The sequence below is a fragment of the Orbicella franksi genome, chromosome 7, assembly GCF_964199315.1.
Source record: "Orbicella franksi chromosome 7, jaOrbFran1.1, whole genome shotgun sequence".
Lineage (NCBI taxonomy): Eukaryota > Metazoa > Cnidaria > Anthozoa > Scleractinia > Merulinidae > Orbicella > Orbicella franksi.
Genome location: NC_138151.1, coordinates 6304609 through 6324728, shown reverse-complemented (window position 1 = coordinate 6324728; position 20120 = coordinate 6304609). Strand labels below are relative to the sequence as shown.

The 20120-nt window shown below is 39.7% G+C and overlaps 1 protein-coding gene across 2 annotated transcripts; it reads right to left on the bottom strand.

Moving 5' to 3' along the window:
* Positions 1–12: 12 nt before the first annotated feature.
* LOC145491813 (retinoic acid receptor RXR-alpha-B-like) lies at positions 13–18666 on the bottom strand. Of its 2 annotated transcripts, none has more exons than XM_081471084.1 (4): positions 18011–18666; positions 6210–6673; positions 3717–4340; positions 13–2542 (listed from the first exon to the last, which is right to left on the bottom strand). In XM_081471084.1, exons 2-4 carry the CDS (start codon positions 6667–6669, stop codon positions 2307–2309), a joined length of 1320 nt encoding a protein of 439 aa, XP_081327210.1. In that variant the 5' UTR covers positions 6670–6673; positions 18011–18666; the 3' UTR covers positions 13–2306. The 2 variants fall into 2 exon arrangements, with proteins under 2 accessions (XP_081327210.1, XP_081327211.1); XM_081471085.1 differs by lacking the exon at positions 18011–18666 and adding an exon at positions 7470–8246.
* Between the last annotated feature and the right edge of the window lie 1454 nt (positions 18667–20120).

The window sequence follows — 20120 nt, the reverse complement described above, 5'->3', positions numbered from 1 at the left end:
TTTCTCGCGCTAAGGATAAGTTTAATAATGGTTAAAACTCTTTTAGACCATGTCTCTTCTTTTAAACATAAACGTATATTCCTAACGGCCACCATATTGGATAGAACTCCTACTAGATGCAATATCTACACCATATTTTTTTCCGCAAGGGCACGTTATAGACTCACATATATGGGAAACTCATATCTAATCTAAGTTATCTCAAGATGAAGAACCAGAAAATCATATCTAATCTAAGTTCTCTGGAGTTGAAGAACCAGGCTCCTTAACCCTGGGTTCCGGACGTTTCAATTCCACCGCGCTGTCTGGTTCTCGTCCAAGGGCCCTGGGCCGACCAGTTCTCGAAAGTGCGCGGGGAAAGCGGACATTTATCATCCAACAGGGTGTTGGACTTGATAAAACTGTGTCACGATTCTCTAAATACCAAACGGTTTCAAACTATATATAAATTACTTCGCAAACGATAATATTATTTGTTACAACTCTTTTAAAAGGCTGGCAACATAACCTTGTCAGTACTTTGGTTTCTTAAAATTTAAATTTGACAACTTTTAAACATTTTGAGGTGAGTAGAAATGATTTCCAAAACCGTCTCCGGCAAAACGCGTCAACTCTACAAAAGGTCTATTTTGCGTTCATCACACAGACTGCTTACTATTCGACCAAAATATTCTTGAAACGGGGTCAACTGGATCACAAATTGTAAGAAATTTTTGAACATTTGAGTATACCTCGGGCACTTTCCATTCGACCGACAATGCCGGTTTGAATTTCCGGAAATTTTTCTTGCGTCGAATGGAACAGAATATAGGACAATCTTGCAATATATACCCACATTGTTTAAAATTTCTTACCAGGAATTCGCCTTCCATTTGAATTTCCTCCCCGAATTTCCGAAATTTTCGGTTGAATAGTTCGCTTTAGGGACATTCGACAATTTCCGGATTTTCTGGAAACTTTTCCAGGAAATTTCCGTACCAGTTGTCCCCGTTTCGAAATTTTCGGAATTTTGTTTGAATGGAAAGCGTCCACAGTCTTTAATCCAATCACAAACGACGTTAGTGTTAGTCTATGAAACGGGAAAACAAAGCCACCAAATGCACGTGCGATTTAATCACGTGCTATGACATCCACATACACTGCTAGCACTTAAATCGACTGAGACCTTACAGGAATTTCAAAAGTTGTCAAATCTTAATATCAATAAGGGCAGAAAGTCACTGTAAAAATATTTTTCCAACGTCTTGTTTTAAACGACACGTAATCGTTGTTTATCTTTAGAAGATACCTCTTCCTCTCAACACAATGATTTAAAAAGACAACAAATCAACACAAAAGACAAATTAGTCAATTTCAGAGCCGTGCACTGCCGATTACTATCGACGTTTTCCGAACGCGCCCGAATATATAGTTTCTACCAAAACTCGAGAGCATTCGGATATCTTGTCGATATTTAAAACATCTTCTATCAACAGAATAATAAACAGATAAGACTAGCAGGCAGCGACGGTTTTATAGTTCTAACTGGCTCCATGGATAGCTTCCAGTAATCATTGATAAATCAAAAGAAATTCAACTTCACTACGAAGGCGCACTATAAAGAAGATACAACTCAGTCTTTCCAACCTGAACACCTTCTCGCTTACATATAACTCTTACGTTTGCTTGTGTGAAATTCTTGTTCTACTACCAAAATACCCATCAACTCCCCTGAAAATCAAAAAACCTCTTTTGCAGTTCTCACGCAACAAACCTTATTCACTAACACATGCATTATCAGCTGAAGTGTTTCCCTTACTCGTGAGTTTGAAATTCTTGGATTTCTTCATAGGGCAAGCCTGCGCTACGATACTTCTACGAGACTTCTGATTTGAAAGTCAATCTTACTTCTTATCAACGAAATTAAATGCGTGGCTATTATAGTTCTACACACTGTCTAATTTCCGCTCGGATTTTATCACGAAATTATGTCTTTTTTTCTTTCCCTTCTCACGGACACACGGTACCATAGACCCGTGGGTTAACATATCTCATCATTTGGGGTGATTTTTTGGTCCTTCTATAGTTTCCTTCGATAAGCCCTCTTTTATAGTGCGCCTTCTAATTTCTGTTATTGAATACAAACCTCAACATATCCTCAAGATGATTTCAATTATGAGCTTTATCACGTTTTCAGATAAGCTTATTTAATATCTCAACATTGTCTGTTGTCGTCAAGATTGCGAGAATCACATGTGGTTCAATCTACTCAGTCTTCAATCACAACACTGTTGCGTGACTTAAAGTCACGCCCTGTCACCTTGACATCATTCCATAAGCTCGGCCACCAAAGGCGGCATATCCAACTTGCCAAAGAACTCTAGCGTGACATAATTTTCCATTGCTTTCTCGCTGTACAAGCGTAAGGTTGGAAGGCAGAGAAGCAGCTTGCCAAGGCGATTGACCTTCTGTGGGTAACGCGAAGCGGAATAGTCACGCAAGTGGCTGTTGACCTTCGATTGCAGCTGAGTAACCTTTTCTTTGTCTTTTAGGTCGGGCGTATCTGAGGAAAGACGATTGATTCAAATGATTGCTCTGACCATATGAGACAGTTTAGCAATGATTGTTGTAACGACACTATTCGCCTTAGCGAGGGGGGGGGGGGGAGGGGGCTAAGCGGGGAGAGGAGGAGGAGGAGGAGGAGGAGGAGGACATGCCCCAATGGCGGTCCCCGCCAGAAAAAAATCACTTTGCAGTATTCACAGGGTTGCATGTTATACCTGCGCAATGCTGCTTACTTCGATGCAACAGTCTCAACCGCTTTCGGAAAGAGTCTCTGGTACCATTTTGGGGTTCCTCTTTTGGGGATTCCAGCCCTGACCAGAGTTATTTTATTGCATATTCTCGAACAAGACCTTCACTGTCATTGCCTCTCTACACCACGAAGTATAAATAAGTAGCTGCAAATTGTTCAGGTAACCTTGCAGACTGCTGGGGAGCACCCTGCGATGGACTAGCATGCGATCCAGGTGGAAAATAAAACCTGGTTTTCACTAGCGACGCCAGCACGAGCGCAAACACCTTTATCCTTATTTCACCGTGAAAACGGCCTTGACGCAGGCATAAGCACAAGCGCAAGGATCAAAATTTTTCCTTTTTCCTGCGCTTGCGCTTATGCTTCTGTTTGCGCTACAACAAGTGAAAACGAAATACCGCTCAGGCATAACACAAGTACAAGGATATTTACCACACGTGGCTATGTTTGGCCAATGAAAATACTGGATCCAGATTACCTCGCGCCTGAACAGTTTTCTAAAATGCCGGAAGGTTCGAATGATTTTGCTTGTCATTGTGTTTGCGTCGAATTTCGTTTTCATTTGGGTCATCGTTATTGCTTGCGTTTGTGCTTGCGCTTGTGCTTGTGTCGGCTTAAAACTCTCCTGAAAGCCCGAGTCAAACGTCAGTCTAGTACGCCAGTAACAGTTTGACATACTTATTTTTAAAAATGACCAATGAGAATGTCCATCGCTGTCAAAAGGGCACTCTCCCCCACCCACTTCCCACGCACACCCCGACGGGGTGAGGGTGTGAGGTGGCAACGGATCTCGTACACAGATCTCCACCGGCCCCTCAAACTTTGTTCCCGTTCCGCGTAGAGTGGGACTTGAGTGCGAGGTTACGTTATCACAGGACTTAGACTGCAAAGTCAACGTACAGTGAGAAAAATGGGCACAAACCTGGAGAGAGAAGAACAAGCGCATTCAAACAGGCAAACTCGTTGACATCCATATTCAAACTGCGCAGCTTATCAGTAAACTCCAACGTGGTGTCGACCAAGTCCTCGCCCCAACCAAACGCCGTAACTTCGTGCTTTTCACAGAAAAATTCCTTGCCAAACCTTAGCGACATGGGATCGCACGGCACCGATCTGTACGCCAGGCGAAACACATTAAGATCCATAAAGGACGCTTTGAGCAGGCAAACCTGGTCTTCCAGATCGATCTCCTTGAATCCAGGCACATCCTTCGCCCATTGAATGATCATGTACAGCTCTTGATAAGCTAACTCCATCATCTTGTTGACGTCTTTTTCTTTGGTAGTTTCATCTTCATAAGTCTGTCCTGGGATATGAGGGATCTGAGTAACTTGCTCTCCGATCTTTTCTATAAACGACATGAAATCCTCCTGTGGAGTCTCGGGCTCTGCCGGTTTCGGTTTCGCCGCAGCGCTTTCAACACTAGGATCAAGTCCGTCTGTTGTCCCGTTCGTGGCGTCGTCTCGAGCCCGTTGCTTTTTAGGACGATGATCCTGCAGGGAGCGATGACGATGTCGTCCTCCGGGGGTGCGATCCTCCCTCACAGCTTTGGGATAATGAAACCAGAAGGTCAAGTTTAATGGAGAATTGATCGGTGCGGGGTAGGGGGGGGGGGATGTAATAACGATGGGGTAATGCAGTGCAAAAACAGAGAATTAACAGGGGTGAAAGGGGTGCGGGATTAATGAATACTAGGAACGCTACTATGCCTTCACCCCCGCTGCCGCGATTTTCACTCGCAGCTCTGATGGTATAATGAATTGGAAAGATGCTAAATACATGACAAATAGGAAATTAAAAGTGGTGGAAAAATGGTTTGACATAACGCAAGGGGGCGGGGGGGGGGGGGGGCGTCATGATACCCAAAGGTCAGGGTAAATAGACACTGGGTAGGGGTGCGGTGAATGGATACAGCCAGCGATACCGATATCATACGTGTTTTCTTAGTGTGAAATTAACCCGTGTTTGGGTCAGTAGCGGAGCAGGAACGAGAACTGAGCACTGAAAACTTAGAAGCGCCATTGCCCAACCGTATCTCACTCATTTCTATGATCTTTGTTTTAAAAAACCTCAAGGTGGGTGTTTGGTGACTTTAAAGAAGGGAAACGCAATCCCTTGACCTCCTCACGTGTGATCCAAAGAAGGCAGCTAGTGAATTTAGGAACAACATCCTTTGTGTCAACAGGCAAATAACGCCTTGAGGCGTAATTTCGTCCATGAAAGAAAACGGCATTCCTCAGCCTTCAGGACTAAGCAACTTTCACGAAACATTCATGTCTTCGGCATGTAACGGTCCTGTCGTTTTGTGAGAGTCGAGATTTCGCAAAATAATTTCACTGCACTGAACAATAATAATTCATTCTACTTATTAGGTCAAATTATCCGACGCCAACTCTAAATAAAAATTCGCTCTTTAAACGATAGCATCGTCCGTCCCTAAAAGTAATTCAAAATACCCAGCTCTGTGCCTGATGTTTCCAAGGATTTGTATCTACATGAACGCATCGCATTATGGGAAAGTCATCCTCTGGAATGGCGCTTCCGCTTGGCTGATAATTTTCACGTGCTTGTGGTACGAAACATGGACAAGCGTTGCTACGCAACCGACCATAATGGCAACACTTTTCACAACCGACAGCTGCCATGAAAGCATCAGATAACAAGAATTCTTTCTGACAAGTTTTTCTAAAGACACGTCACGACTACAGAAGCTGGTGGCGAATCTTACACCTTTGTGAATCGGGAAATTCTTAATCTTTCGACTTTATCGTTCGCAATCCATCTGAAAGTTCCAAACTCTTAACCATCCCTGTGCCCTTGTTTTGGTTTATACGGACCTCTCTACTGCTTTTCCAGAACTGTCTGTTGTGAGGTCTATATCAATTGTAAGATAATTCACTGCGTATCGCAAATTATCAATTAAATCCTGACACGGTAATCTTTTAGCGTGAAGAGTTGCAGGCAACATTTCAAACAACTGAAACACGAGAGTAAATTCAAGATTTGAGGAGTTCTCCATATTACGCCTTCATTCTTATTTTTAACTTCCGCGTTAGCTATTACGGAGAAACAAATTAAAATAAATTTACATTCATTTCGATTCGTTTTCTTAAACACAGTGCCATTGAAGCAACGTTCAGCGCTCAGAACTCGACGTTTCAGGTTGTAGTGCACCCTAAAGAATACAAACAGACAATTATAAGGACATTATACGCCGAAATATACCAGCTCGGGTCTACACCACGAAAAAAGCAAACCCCAAAAAGGTTCTTTTTTGCGTGAGTTTGGTACACAGAAAAGCCCTCCCTCAGCGTTTCGCGTCACCCGCTCACTTCCTGCTCATTTTTTTTTTTTTTTTGGAAACAAAAGAGGAACTGAGTTTTTTAAGTGTTAGTCTAACGAAAAAGATGCCCACCTTCTTTGAGCATTCCTTTTGCTACACACTTTTGGAAACGGCAGTATTGACAGCGGTTCCTGTTGATCTGATTGACTTCGCAGTTACCGTCTCCCTTACAAGTATACTCTAACTGCTTCTGTACCGTGCGCTTGAAGAACCCCTTACAACCCTCGCATGTGAACACGCCGTAGTGGTAGCCAGTTGCTTTGTCGCTGCACACAACACATTCGGTAGTCGCAGAGGTGCTTGTCGCCGAGGTCGATCCATCGCCTTCCTCACTGTCCACGGATACACGAGGTTTTGAAGTATCTGTTGTCCCGGAGGACACAGAACTGCTCGAAGAATTTCGCTTGAATTCGCACGAAGAGAAATCATCTTTACCACGTTCGTCTGGTTCACGTTTCGATAAACTGAAATCCATAAACACATCGGCCAAGTCGTTCGAACTTGGGTCCAACAAGCCAGCTTGGCCCTCCATGAATCTGGAAATAAAAAAAATGATCTCTTTTCAGCTTGCGTGAGAATATTCATGGCAGTATCGCTGATGTATGTAAACTTTATGCAGCCGTCAATACAGCATACTAAGAAAAGACACATCCTTCTTAACACAGGCGACAGAAAGCGAGCAATATCCTAGGTATAGATTTCTCAAAATTAAAAATTACATCCGGCGTCCATACGACGGAAAGCGCACAAGAACGAAACAAAATTATAGGCTTAAGTAAGCGAGATAGATAAAGCCATGGCAAAGACTGACGCGGCTACACAATATCGATTTGGAAGTTGCTGGAGACAAAACAAACATCGCAACAAAAACAAATATTTCAAACTAGAACACGCTATGAGTAACTTTCGGGTACATTTTAAAGTAAACGAATATTTTACGCGTTCCAAGCACCTCTAACATGAAGCTAATTTCTTGAAAAGCACAGGCACTTGATAGCCCTTACTATGAAGTTAATTAGCAAATACTTTGGCACCTGCAGAATCTCTACACACACGGAAAAATTCTGAAATTTCTACTGAACACAATATTTCGTGTAAACTTAAGGGCACAGAGTTTCGCCGTCTTCTACAAACTAAACGAAACCGAAAAATCGAATGAAAACAAGAAAATAATGAAGTGTCTTTGATGACTTGCTGGGAAAAAGAGCATTTATCTAAACAAAAAGTTTAAGAGCAATGCTACGAGAACAGGTTTTAAAGGCTACTAAATTAACAGTTCCAGTAATGTCTCCTTTGTAAAATAACTACAATCTTAAAGCGCTAAAAGATTACCGCCTCGCAGCTCAGCGTTAGTCGCTGTCACCACCATCGGCTTCCCATGACTTCCTAACCTGATTCTGAGCAATTTGCATTTGAGGTTTCTGGCAGTTGTAAACAACCTCGTTCTCAAGATCTTCTCTTTCCCTTGAGAACGAGGCTGACGGTTTTTGACCCAACGTGCAGTGTACCGCTTGTGACGTCACGCCCCTGCCAGGTAGTAAAGTCACCACAAAAAAAATTATCGCCTTTGGGAGACCAAGGCAAGGCAATGAGTGGCAGAGTGCAGGAAGGGGGGAGGGAGGTCTTGATGCTCAACAGTATCAACAAAACGAAGGTGTATAGGGTTTACAGGGTAGGATGGCAATTACAGAATTACATTGTATGTTGGGAGAAGATGAAAATGTTTTCCCTGGAATTTTTTTGTATTTGTGTGGGTGTGTGTCTTTCAGGGGGAGGGGGAAAGAAGTCAATAAAGAAGTGGCGGTTTACTTATTAAAATAGAGTGTTAAACCACTGCCCCATTTACACCTCCCTGCCTCCTTTTTCCTTGAGCTCCCTCCCTTCCCTCCACCTGGACTAAGAACATGCAAATTTGAAGATGTTCATCACACAGTTTAACATTGTTTAACATTCATCTGACTACAAATACACACAGTACAAGGCAACGAAGAGTAAAAGGTAAACTACATGTACATGTAGTCTGTGTACAAGCCAAGAGGCCAATCTGGCCAGTGCTTATCTCCAGTTTCTGTAGCATGACGAGACTCAGATTGTTTCTACTCCCCCCCCCCCCCCCTCTGGATGGGATGCTAGTGCATCGTAGGGTTATCCCCAGCATTAAAGTCACCAGTACCCATTCATACACCTGGGTGAAGGGAGGCACTGTGAGACTTGCCCAAGAACACAACACAATGCCTCCGGCCAGGGCATGAACCTGGACCACTCCATCTGGAATTGAGTGCAATAACCATGAAGCCACTGTGCCAGCAAAGAGCAACCATCTTAATTTTGTAAACTTAATGTTATGTACATCATGTTGGAAGCAGGTCAAACTGCACTTGCTTTTTGTTTTGGCAGGAAAATATTGCTGTCCAATTGAAACACATCTAGGAAATAAGCATGATAAGACGCAATTTGTGGCAAAATTAAAAAAAAAAAAATTATACGTAAGGTTCAGAGCGACCTTAAATTTTCAAAACTTCAAGGTGGCCCTGAACCCTATTTGCAGATTTTTTTAAAAAACTTTGCCAAAAGTTGCGTCTTATCATGCTATTTAAAATTTGATAAATATAAAAAAATTTCAATGTGCCATTTTTGAATTATAAGCCTGTTTTTAGCAGGTTATACTGTTGCTATGGTAACCTATTGTGTCATGAAAATGATAACAACATGTTCACCAATGATTGGCAGTTTTTTGATACCATGATTGTCACATCAAGTGATAAAGAGTGGTTATAATATCTCATCTAAATCTAACTGTCGGAAACTGTTTTGAGTCACCTTAAGTTTCATTAAATTGCATTAACAGGTCTCTTGAATCACTTGTCTATTGTGCTATGTAACTCTTTGCTTCAAGTATGTCCACCACATTTATTCACCTAATCAGGACAATGTGCACCGGTGACAAGGTGGTCAATATCTGTACATGTATGCATTTTGAATAATAAGTTTCTTAGGCACAGTTTTAAAATTTACTTGGTATAACGGTGCTATGATTCAGAATTTTTCTTTCGCGTACTGAGACATAAGCTTGAAGTATTTATCCATGGTCACAGAGCAAATGAAATATATCCAGCTTGCATCAAATTACATCAGTTCTGCAACAACAAGTTAATTATTATTCAGACAAACCACAATGTCTGAGAGACTGATATTAACATTTGTTTATAAGATGTATACTGCTACAGGTACCATTTTGTTTCAAGGTGACAAGCAACAACATTGAAATCTGGTTAATTTGAAACATTTGTAAGTTGGTAACCCATTGCAAATGTACTGAACACTTGCTATGCAAAAGTGTTATCATTTGTATATTCACCAAGTCTACAATTTATTTCATACATACATTTTCATGATGTGATATCAACTGTTGAAAATTGATTTGGAAAGTTCACACACCAAAATAAAGATATGAAACAGTTCATACACACAATTATGCAATAATTACAAAGATCGCGTCAGGGACAATATCTGAACTTTACACTCTCACGCATATATATATTACCGTTAAATAAATTCAATATTGCATTTTGAAATGATGGATAATTGTGATTTGTCAAAAAATAGAAATCTGCTTTCTAAAATGCTGTATTGAAGAATCACTTCTGTTAGCACGGATAACTCAAAATTAGGAATAAACCAGACATTTTCCGAGGGCAATATTACCTGAAAAATTGTAATTTTTCTGGAATGATTCCTTGTACTGTTAAATGTGTCAAAACAACCATTTCAATTACAGAAGAAATATTGAGGTCAGAGTTTGTTTTAGTTGACTAGAAGCAAAAAAAAAAAGCACAAATAAAAATGCAGCGGCATTCGTTGTATGTATACTCTGTGTAGACGTCTGAGATACACAGTAGTCTAGTTCTAGCTACACATATTTTCACCTTGTACTTGAAAGACAGAGAAAAGAATAGAAACTAAGTAAGTAAGTGTTCTTACCAGAGATTGAAAAATAGGACAGTGCCTTCCTTGGCTTTCAGTATTTCCCTAAAATCCCTTTATATCTGGCCTTATAATGTTCAGTTTCTCTCTCTTAGACCAAGGGAGTTGATACATGTAGGTCTGAAAGGGGCTGTCTGTAATATATTATTTATCCTTCTTCCGACTATCCTAAACATACTGGGAATTTATAAAACCTGTGGTTGAAAAGCTCTTTAATACCCCACTGTGCTTATCCGCTTCGATGGGATTGAAAATTATTCCATAACAAAGGGAGCGTGAAATGTCATTGGCCACATCAAACTGCTTAAAAGGAAAGAGATTTGTTTTGATTTAACCTTTAGAACAAACGCTCAGCAGGAAGCAAGCTCCTCAATTCAAAACAAAAAAGAACTCAAGACAGCAGGGAAGTCAGGGACATGTGGTACATTCAAGAAAATGTTTGAATAAATTTTGCACTGATCAATCTCACAACAGAAGTGGAAAAAAACAATTTAGGACGACCAAGTTTTTGCTCTGATAAAAGAAATGAACACAAATGTAAAATGCACATGTATAAAAGATGGGTTAAAGAAATTTTTGTCTGTGAAAATAAAGTGGGGAAGCAATTTAGTTTAGGAGGGGCTGGCAACTGAACTAAAACTAACGGGCAAGTGTTATGTAATCAGCCTGTCCTGTTAGGCTTGAAACAGATAGATCACGCATGAGCAGTTTAGCAGTGGAAAACAAACATCTTGATCTTTCCATCAAAAATTTATGCATTCTAACTGGAAAAAAAAAGGTTTAATGATTCTAATCTTACAACAGATTACATTATATCAAATAGGCGTAGTTTCAGGAAAGTTTCAAACCTATAAATATTTTGCCTGTAAACAGTGCAGCAGAACACGACGTAAACAGCTTTTTGTGAAATTAAACGACACTGCAAGATATTTAAAATACATGTAAGAACAACAGTACTAATCTAAAGCTACAGGTGAGGTCCAAGGATTTCCTCTGTTTTAGATCAATCACTGTCATATTTTAATAGGAACGTATAAAGAGTTTCCTTATCCTCAATTATAAGTACATTCTCAAGCTAATGTACCCTGTGAAGTTGACAGTGACATATTGATGACATAGTAAAGTAACTAGGGATTAATGGCCTTTGAGGACATCATGCTCTTTATTGGCACATCGTAGTTCCATTGAAACACAGAATATCATTACAATTCAACTCTTTCTTTACATACTTTACAAGTGGTTACCATACAGCAAATTCACAAAAGCAAAGACCTTGCACAAATAATGTCAAAGTAAATATAACGATACAGGAATAATAAATGAAAAGCCTACAGCAAACTGTCTGACAATTACCAAATGCATCTGAAAAGCTCAGCAACAAAAGGATGCATAATATGTTTGCTCTAAAGTTTCCAAACAAAAAAGATTTTGAATCTATAGTTAAATTGCATAAAATGCTTTTATATGTACATGTAATTACATTTACATTAATTTTATTTACCTTTTCCAACAGAGTCCAATAAACTACTGTCACTACTCACTGCACTGAATTTTGGGTATACAATCAACAGCAAATGTTGTAAGCCTTGTTTACCTCAGACACCAATATTCATGAAAAGTGTACAAACTGTTATTAAATACTAGAAACAAATTTGAATCTAGTATTAAGCATGTGTCAAGTTAAAGAAACTTTCAAATTCATGCCATGACATACAGGATCAACCAAACAAAATGTAAACATTTTTAGGAAATTACACTACAAGTACACTATAAGGTTTTTTTTAAAAAAAAAAAAAAAAAAAAAGACTTCCTTTCATTTTCATTTTTTATCTGCAATAGCCACTTCCCATGAAAATTTGATCAATCACTGTCGAATGCTACATGATGTGCACCTGCTTCATATGAAAAACAAAAAGACTAATTATTCTTATTTTGTACATTGTGTGTTCTTAAGACATTAACACTAATGTGACTTACTGGCAGTGATGTATTAGGACAATTTAATTAATTTAACTTATCAAGCCATTTTCCATCTCTTTAAGTACACCTAAGAAAACATACAAATGTTTGCACATGATATTGTTTTACCTTTCCTGATTTTAATCTTTTCTACATAAATTATATATTTTATAATAGGCGACTTCTGACAGAAAATTCATATACAACTCAGTACTTAAATAATTAAAAACAAATATCTTGCAAAATGAGGTTACATTTAGCCATGCTGAGACAGAGATGTTTGACCATCAAGTACTCTAAGTTTATGAAAGACTAAGTGAAAAAAAAAAAAAACTAAAACAAAAAAGAGAGCAAAATTATCCCTAATAAAAACATTCAGTTAAATCTTTTACAGTGAAATGACAGAGTTTTCAACCAGAGCATGATTTTAAACCATAAGAATATGATTTCATTTGGGATCTCACCAATCATGTTGGAGCAGTGTGAATGGTAGTTGATGGAACACATATTTATGCTTGGCCTCAAATTACATTTAAATTTTGCTGACTTGAGCAGGGCAACAAAAGAGCAACAAAAATAATTTGAAAGTGTCGCAAACAGATTTAATGGATGCTTGTCATGCATGCACTCAATTGGCTGAAAATTGCTTTTGTTCCTGAGTGTTCTGTTGTTGGTATCCAAATAGTAGCTACCACAAAGAAATTATTTTTGCCGCTGGCTTTAGAGTTGGGATCTCCATGTACTGTGTACTGTTTGTAGTCATAGTAACCACACTGTGCAGAGTGGTTCCCTCATGGGGACAAATTATCACACGAGATAAAATTGTAACTTAATAGTTGCAGGAAGATGAAGAGTTGTCTCCTACGTACTGGTTTCAGATAAAATGAAATTTTGTTGCTTTTTTGCTGCAATTGCTACATTGAAGTAAACAAAATTTGAAAGCATTTAGCAGCCAATCAAAATTTTCTGATCCAACAGCTAACAATTACACTGCTAGAACATGATTGGCAACATCACGGCAAATAAACTCAGCTTAAATATACAAGTCATGCAGTGACAAAAAACGGCACTGTTATCAACTATGTCATCTCCTGACTACATTTACTCAATTTTTTTACACTCAGTTTTTCATTTGCAATCGTGCTGCAATTGGTTTAAAATTCTCTAGTGGCCCCAGTTGAAGTTATTACATGATAAATGTTAAAAATGTACTGTTTTCACACTCCTCTGGTGGACTAATTTCAGGACCAGAAACATTGATCAGCTCCTTGATCAGCTTGTATGTTTGCTGGAAATGCACTATTTTCTTTACGCTACTATTTTTTTCCATCTTGTAGAACTAAGATCATTCAGAAACAATCAAGGAAAGAGAACCTGGACAGAGCATGTACAAGAGCATAGAAAGAGAGAGCCCACACTGAGTACACAGAAGCAAACAGGGATGTCAAGAGAAACGAGAAGAAAGATAAGAAAAAGTACATTGATGGCCTAGCGAAAGAGGCAGAGACAGCAGCCAGCCAACACCATATGAAGAAACTAACAGTGTATGACACAACAAGGCAAATGTTGAGTAAGTTTAAGTTAACCAACCTCCAAAGTAGAGATTTAAATGGTTGCCTAGTTACAGCAACTGAGGATCAGAGTAACAGATGGGTAGAGCACTTTCAACAACTTCTCAGTAGGACTCCCCCAATCAATCCTCCAGTACTACCACCGTCCGACCAGGAACTAGATTTAAATTTGTGAGCCCCTGACTGAAACTGAAGTTGAGAAAGCAATCAAAGAACAACAAAGCAGCAGCACCTGATAACATTCCTGCAGAGATACTGAAAGCTGATATTAACACCTCCGTGGGCATGCTGCATAGTCTCTTAACAAAGATCTGGGAATAGGAATGTATATTATCAGAGTGGCAGGATGGAATCCTGCTCAAACTACGGAAGAAAGGTGACCTCAGCTTGTGTATGAACTATACAGGAATCATGCTTCTGTCAACAGCTGGGAAAGTACTACACAGAATAATTTTATATCTTAAATCATTTGTATGAGGGATGCCCGGGGGGGGGGACTCCCATATAAAATGGACGGGGATGCTCGTCGGAAATTTTGAATTTAACCCCTAAAAGAGACCAATCTGGGCGTGGCCGAAGCTTATACAGACCCCTAAAAGAGACCAGTTTATAATACAGACAAATAAAAAGTACTCTCGAAACTTGGTATTAGGACAAGAATCGTATAGCAAGCAAAGCATGTGGATATTTTTAGCAGTGATCAAATAACCGTTCTGTGTAAGCCGCCGAGTTTCGTATTACACTCTTGTAAAACAATAGACAAAGACATTTTGTTACAGTGTACTTTATTGTTTATATGAACCGAGTAAATATAAACGGAATCAAAATTCTTTCTTTTTTGTTATTTCTTCGCGTGCAACCCTAAACGAGACCTTGACGGCTAAAAATAATAAAATTTTGCCCAGAACACCCTAAGCGAGACCAAAATCCGAAATTTACACCCCTAAGCGAGACGACGAGCATCCCCGTCCATTTCATATCGGAGTCCCCCCCCCCCCCCCCCCCCCCCGGGGAGGGATGCCACAGATGAGATGCTGCATGAGAATAAGGCAGGGTTCAGACCATCAAGGTCAACTTCAGATCAAATTGCCACTCTTTGTAAAATTGTGGAGCAGTTGCTTGAATGGAGGTGTCCGCTCTATTTAAACTTCGTAGACTATGAAAAGGCAGTCGACAGTCTGGTTAGAAATGTCTTGTGGGATCTGATGGCCTGTTACGGAATTCCTAAAAAGACTATATCGTTAGCGAGGAACTTGTATGAAGGCACAAGCTGTCATATTATCCATGTGATGGAGGTTCAACTGAAAAGTTCAGCATTAAAACAGGAATCAGGCAGGATTGTCTGTTCCTTTTCCTTCTCACCATCAACTGAGCAATGAAAGAGACAACAATAGACTCGAGGAATGAAGTACAGTTGTGCCTTGTAGACCAACTTGAAGATCTGGACATTGCCGATGATCTGGCGCTTTTGGCTTACACTCACTCTTGGGATGCAAGAAAAAAACCAAACAACTTGAATCTGTCTCATCTAAACTAGAACATCAACACTGGGAAGACAAAGATCATGAGGATGAACAACAAATCACATGAGAACATCACCATCAATAAGCAGGACATTGAAGATGTAACCTGTCATGTACTTACTAAGTGGTGTTTAATCATAACTGGACAAACAGATGAGGACATACATGTATTGTCACCAACTGGGAAAGCTTGTAGCGCATTTAATGCTCTAGGGAGCATCTCGAGGTCCAGGGAGAGAACAGCAGCCACCAAAATTAGAGTAATTAATTCAAATATAAAGTCTGTATTGCTCGATGGTTCTGAAACATGGAGACCAACTATGAAGATCATGTCAAAACTACAGACTTTTGTAAATAGATGCCTGCACAGAATCCTCTGTATTTACTGGCCCTCTACTCTGTACCATCAGTGTATCTCTAATCTGTTGGACATCACGGGTCAAACACCTGTGAAATAACAGATCATGAACAGGAAATGGTTGTAGGACAGGCCATACACTTAGACAGCCAACTGACTGCATTGCCCAAAAAGCCCTCTGGTGGAACTCGCAGGGTACCAGATGGAGAGGGAGACTGTGTAACAGATGGAGAAGGGATACAGAATGCACCATCCAGTCAAAAGGCTACACATGGACCAAGATAGAACACCTTGCTAGGTACAGAGGGGATTGGAAGTGATTTGTCACTGGCCTGTGCTCCAAAATGGAGTAAAAAGGATTCTGAATTAGAACACTAAAAAAATCTAACTTTTCCACAGTCATATTTCTGTCCAAGACCAACTAAAATGAAGTCAAGCTGGGGCATGGACATAACTGAATAGAGTGAAATAAAGAAAGTAGACCTGAAATCAAGGCATTACATTTTAGTCAGGTCTGAAATAGAGCAGAGAAAATCACACATTTTGGCCTGAAATAAGGTGCAGGCTTTTGGAAGTCCAGCATACTCCTCCAAATGTTGAAAGATGCTCCTCATCAGTAATTCAAATGAATGCATGTTACAAGAATATTTTCATGAATTTATTCACTTAAGGAATTAATTAAAAAACTCTTTACTCTCGACTGACAACCATGCTATCCATATCACTGGCATAGAGAGAACGTAAGCAACACCCAAGGATACTTTTGGATATGCACTAACAAGTAACCAAAATGGCATGAGTATAAAAATTAATGTAAAAACAGGACATTTATTCCTTTCATAAAATTGATATCAGACAAAGCATGCATGAGGTCATGTCAACATTTGCTTATTCAAAATTCACAAACACGTTCACGCATACTTCTTTACCATTAAATGTAATAAAAAAGGGCTTTTTCTATGAGAAAGATACCCGCAAGGAGCTCAGCTGTTTTGAAATAGCATGTCTGTGAATTATATATAAACACAATGTGTTGAAGTCAAGTGTCTGCCAGCTTTGTAATTTATGCCATGTGCTGCGAATATATACCTGTCTGTCAATAAAGTTTGAAGATGACAGTTCCATGGATATGACATCCAATTTAACTCTCAATGCATGCATTGTAGTTAAAACATTTTTATAGTAACACATCTGTTCACTTGAGATTCTGGAGGAAATGCAAATCCACTAAAATCAGCTTTACTACGCAGAGATAACATTAAAGAAAAATATCTGATTGGCAAAAGCAACCATCAGCTGCATTCAACTCAACAGCGCTGACCTAGTCTGCAAACATTGTGTCACTCCAAACATGTTTCAATTTCTTCATCTTAGGAAATTTGCAACAAAAAGCCAAAGCCATTTTCATCAGACATGTAGACAGCTGCATGAATCTGCGTGTCTGAGCTGACACATCTGTAGAAGTTGCCACAGCTTGCGTTTGCAGCAGAGGTGCTAAGTAAATTATATACCAAAAGCAACACTGCCACAACCGTCACAACAACACCAGTTGCCACCGAAGACTAATTATAATCAATAATAAACCATTTCGCTTTTGTTTGAGTAACATATAATAATAGTAATTAGTCACGCACACAGCAATTTCCTGTCCTATGTTTATGATGAAAACTAGCAAACCTTTCCTTCAAAGAAACATGAGAGTTGAAACTGAAATATTTGTACAATAGGATGTAAAACATGTCGATGAATAGTGGCATAAAATATCGCATCAGCTAGAAATGATATTGGGATTGAATACAAAACGCGCCCAAAGCGAGCCAGTTAAGACTCGTATGTTTCTTAGAATACTTGGAAAAATATGCCCTGGACTTGTTACCTCATGAGAGAAAACCGTTGTTTCGTCGATCTGACATATTAGCTTGGGATCAAAGAAGATTATTGCGGGCGATCAGTGAATTTTCTGTTTTTCGGCTTAAAAGCACGCATTCACAACAAAATTTGATGTGGAAGGCATAGTATCAAACAAAAATAAACGAAAATTGAAGTCTTTGCGATCATTAAGAACAACTGAAATATCCCACTTTTCGATTTTCGAGCATTTTTCCACGATGACAAATGATTTTGGGGGAATCGTGCACATGAAAGTTCATGTCAGCTGTACCTAGAGCTAAGCTTGACGACTCACGCGAACAGGTAAATTTTAAAATTTGAACATACAGCTGAACGTAAATTTCAAAAGTTGACTATTAATCGACTTTACAATTACAATATTATCGGCTTTCAGAGTTCGCGTAAAAGAAAAGGTTAAGAAATACAGTGGCGAATTGAGCAACATTTTCAAAGATCGGTGCAATACACATGTTTTGGTGCGTGCCTGGGATTTGTTATGCAACTCTTTTCGTGCATCTCTCTTGATCTATTAAACATTATTCATCACTCTTCCACCTTGAAAAATAACAGAAAGGCATAGCTACTCACCTTTTTTAAGGAGACACAGCGGCAGAAACAACAACTTTTCTTCCACTAGCTGATGAAAGCTCACAACAAACACCTTGAACGATCGACTAAATGGAACGGGGAGGCCTGAGTAGTCACGTGACAATTGAGCGAGCAAAGGTGCGGGATCACCCGCTCTCCGCGATTCCCAGCCCGCAAAAAACAAATGTCTGAGGGGTTGTTAGAAACATGAAAACCTTTCCATGATTCTACAGATCACATGCGCTCCCCGACTTCTATGGCGTTTCATTTCCGCCAAATTAAAAAAAAAAAATCAAATATGTAACTTAACATCCGAACTTAAAAGTTGTCAACATACATGTATACACATACACGTAACATCGAACTTTTAACCCCGTGTTTCACACAATTCCCAAACAGTACAACTGCAAACACCGGACTTTGTAACCCGACATCCAACTTTTTAGCAGTCAAAATCGGACTTTATTACTCGAATCCACCTTGACAGCTAACTTTAGCTTTCAACATCTAACTTTACATGTGTAAAGCTATCAAGTCCCACTTTCAAACGTGCTGAACTGTCCAACCAGCCTCCATTTTTTTTTTCGCAGTCACCGAGCGTGACGTGAAAGATTGAAACGCGCTTTCCGTGTCACGCTCGAGAGAAAACGTGGGACTTCGCGTAGTCTTAACATGGCCTCGTCGACGTAACAAAATGGTGGACTTTGCCAAATGCCATGTCTTCGTCTTTGCAAAGTTCAATGCTGAGTATGGGTTTGCCGAATGACGTCCCTGTGATAAAAGCCAGCGGATGCCACATGATAGCTTGCAGTGTTACCAGAAATACAAAAGGGAAGAGGAATTATTGGGTAGAAAAAAAATTACCTTGTTGCTCCAGAAAAATGAAGAGAGGTCATTGTTGATGAGGATCATGGATCAATGCTGACACGGATGAAGTAAGAGAGTTACTCCTGAGGTAATCTAGTCTTAAGTTATTTTTAGGTCCGCTCCCGGCTTCGTAAATCCCAAGGAGGTCTGCAAGTGCAGTAAAAACCCACATATATAAGAACCTAGAATTTTCGACGTCAAGCTGAACAGGTATTTATATTTCAGGGTAGTTTTTCACAATTCAGGCTGATTAGCTTCTTATTTATTTTACAAGATATTTTGATTTTCAATCGTCTATACTGCACTGTAGCTTTACGAAAAACATATTTCTACCTAGTAAAAACAAAACCCAAAACAATGTAAATCAAAGGAAGCATATACACGATAACTTTTAGTCAGAAGTTTCTCACACAATTTAAATTCAGAATTTCGACTAGCAAAATTGGAGTGATATTTTTGTATAAGAACCTATTTTTTCTTTGCTAGGCTGAACAGGTTCTTACATTTTTGGGTCAGGAAATGCCAAATTTCAGCCCGTAGGTTCTTAAATCACTAGGTTCTTATATGCGGGTTTGTGACGCAATGTTTACTCACGTGCACAGCGGCTGGCGCAACGAGAGTGGTGACTGGAGAACATAATGCATCTAAATATAAGTTGTCAAGTCACCTGTGCTGTCACACATGAGCATAGCATAATCCGCGTCACAGGAATGACTATTTTCAGACCCTCCCAAGATTGTTGAAAAACTTTTGTAAGCAATTCTCATGACTTTAACAAACGTTCTTGTTAGGGGCCTTGTTACGCGGTGTGGCCTCATGGTTAGTGCGCACGTCTCCGGATCGAGCGGTCCGGATTCGAGCCCTGGCCGAAGACATTGCGTTGTGTTCTTGGGCAAGACACTTTACTCTCACAGTGCCTCTCTCCGGCCAGGTGTATAAATGGGTACCAGCGAATTTAATGCTTGGGGGTAACTCTGCGATGGACTAGCATCCCATCCAGGTGGGAGAAGAAATACTCCTTGTCGCTTCATGCTACAGAAACCGGGATAAGCTCCGGCCTGATGGACCACTTGGCACGTATGCAGACTTCACCTAACCTTGTAAGCAGCATGCTACTAATAGATTTTGAAAAAATAACAACGCTTTTCAGTTTTAAAAACATGTCTTGACTGTAACATCTGTCATCGTCACTTACAACTGGAGTGAATTTGAATATACAAGTTGATATGCAAGTTTTGTACAA

Coding starts and splice junctions, on each gene's coding strand:
- LOC145491813 (XM_081471084.1), bottom strand. CDS start 6,669: ATGGAGGGCCAAGCTGGCTTGTTGGACCCAAGTTCGAACGACTTGGCC. Junction 4,341..6,209: donor AAAAGGAATGCTCAAAGAAG/GTGGGCATCTTT, acceptor ATTATCCCAAAG/CTGTGAGGGAGGATCGCACC. Junction 2,543..3,716: donor GCTTGTTCTTCTCTCTCCAG/GTTTGTGCCCAT, acceptor GTCTTTCCTCAG/ATACGCCCGACCTAAAAGAC.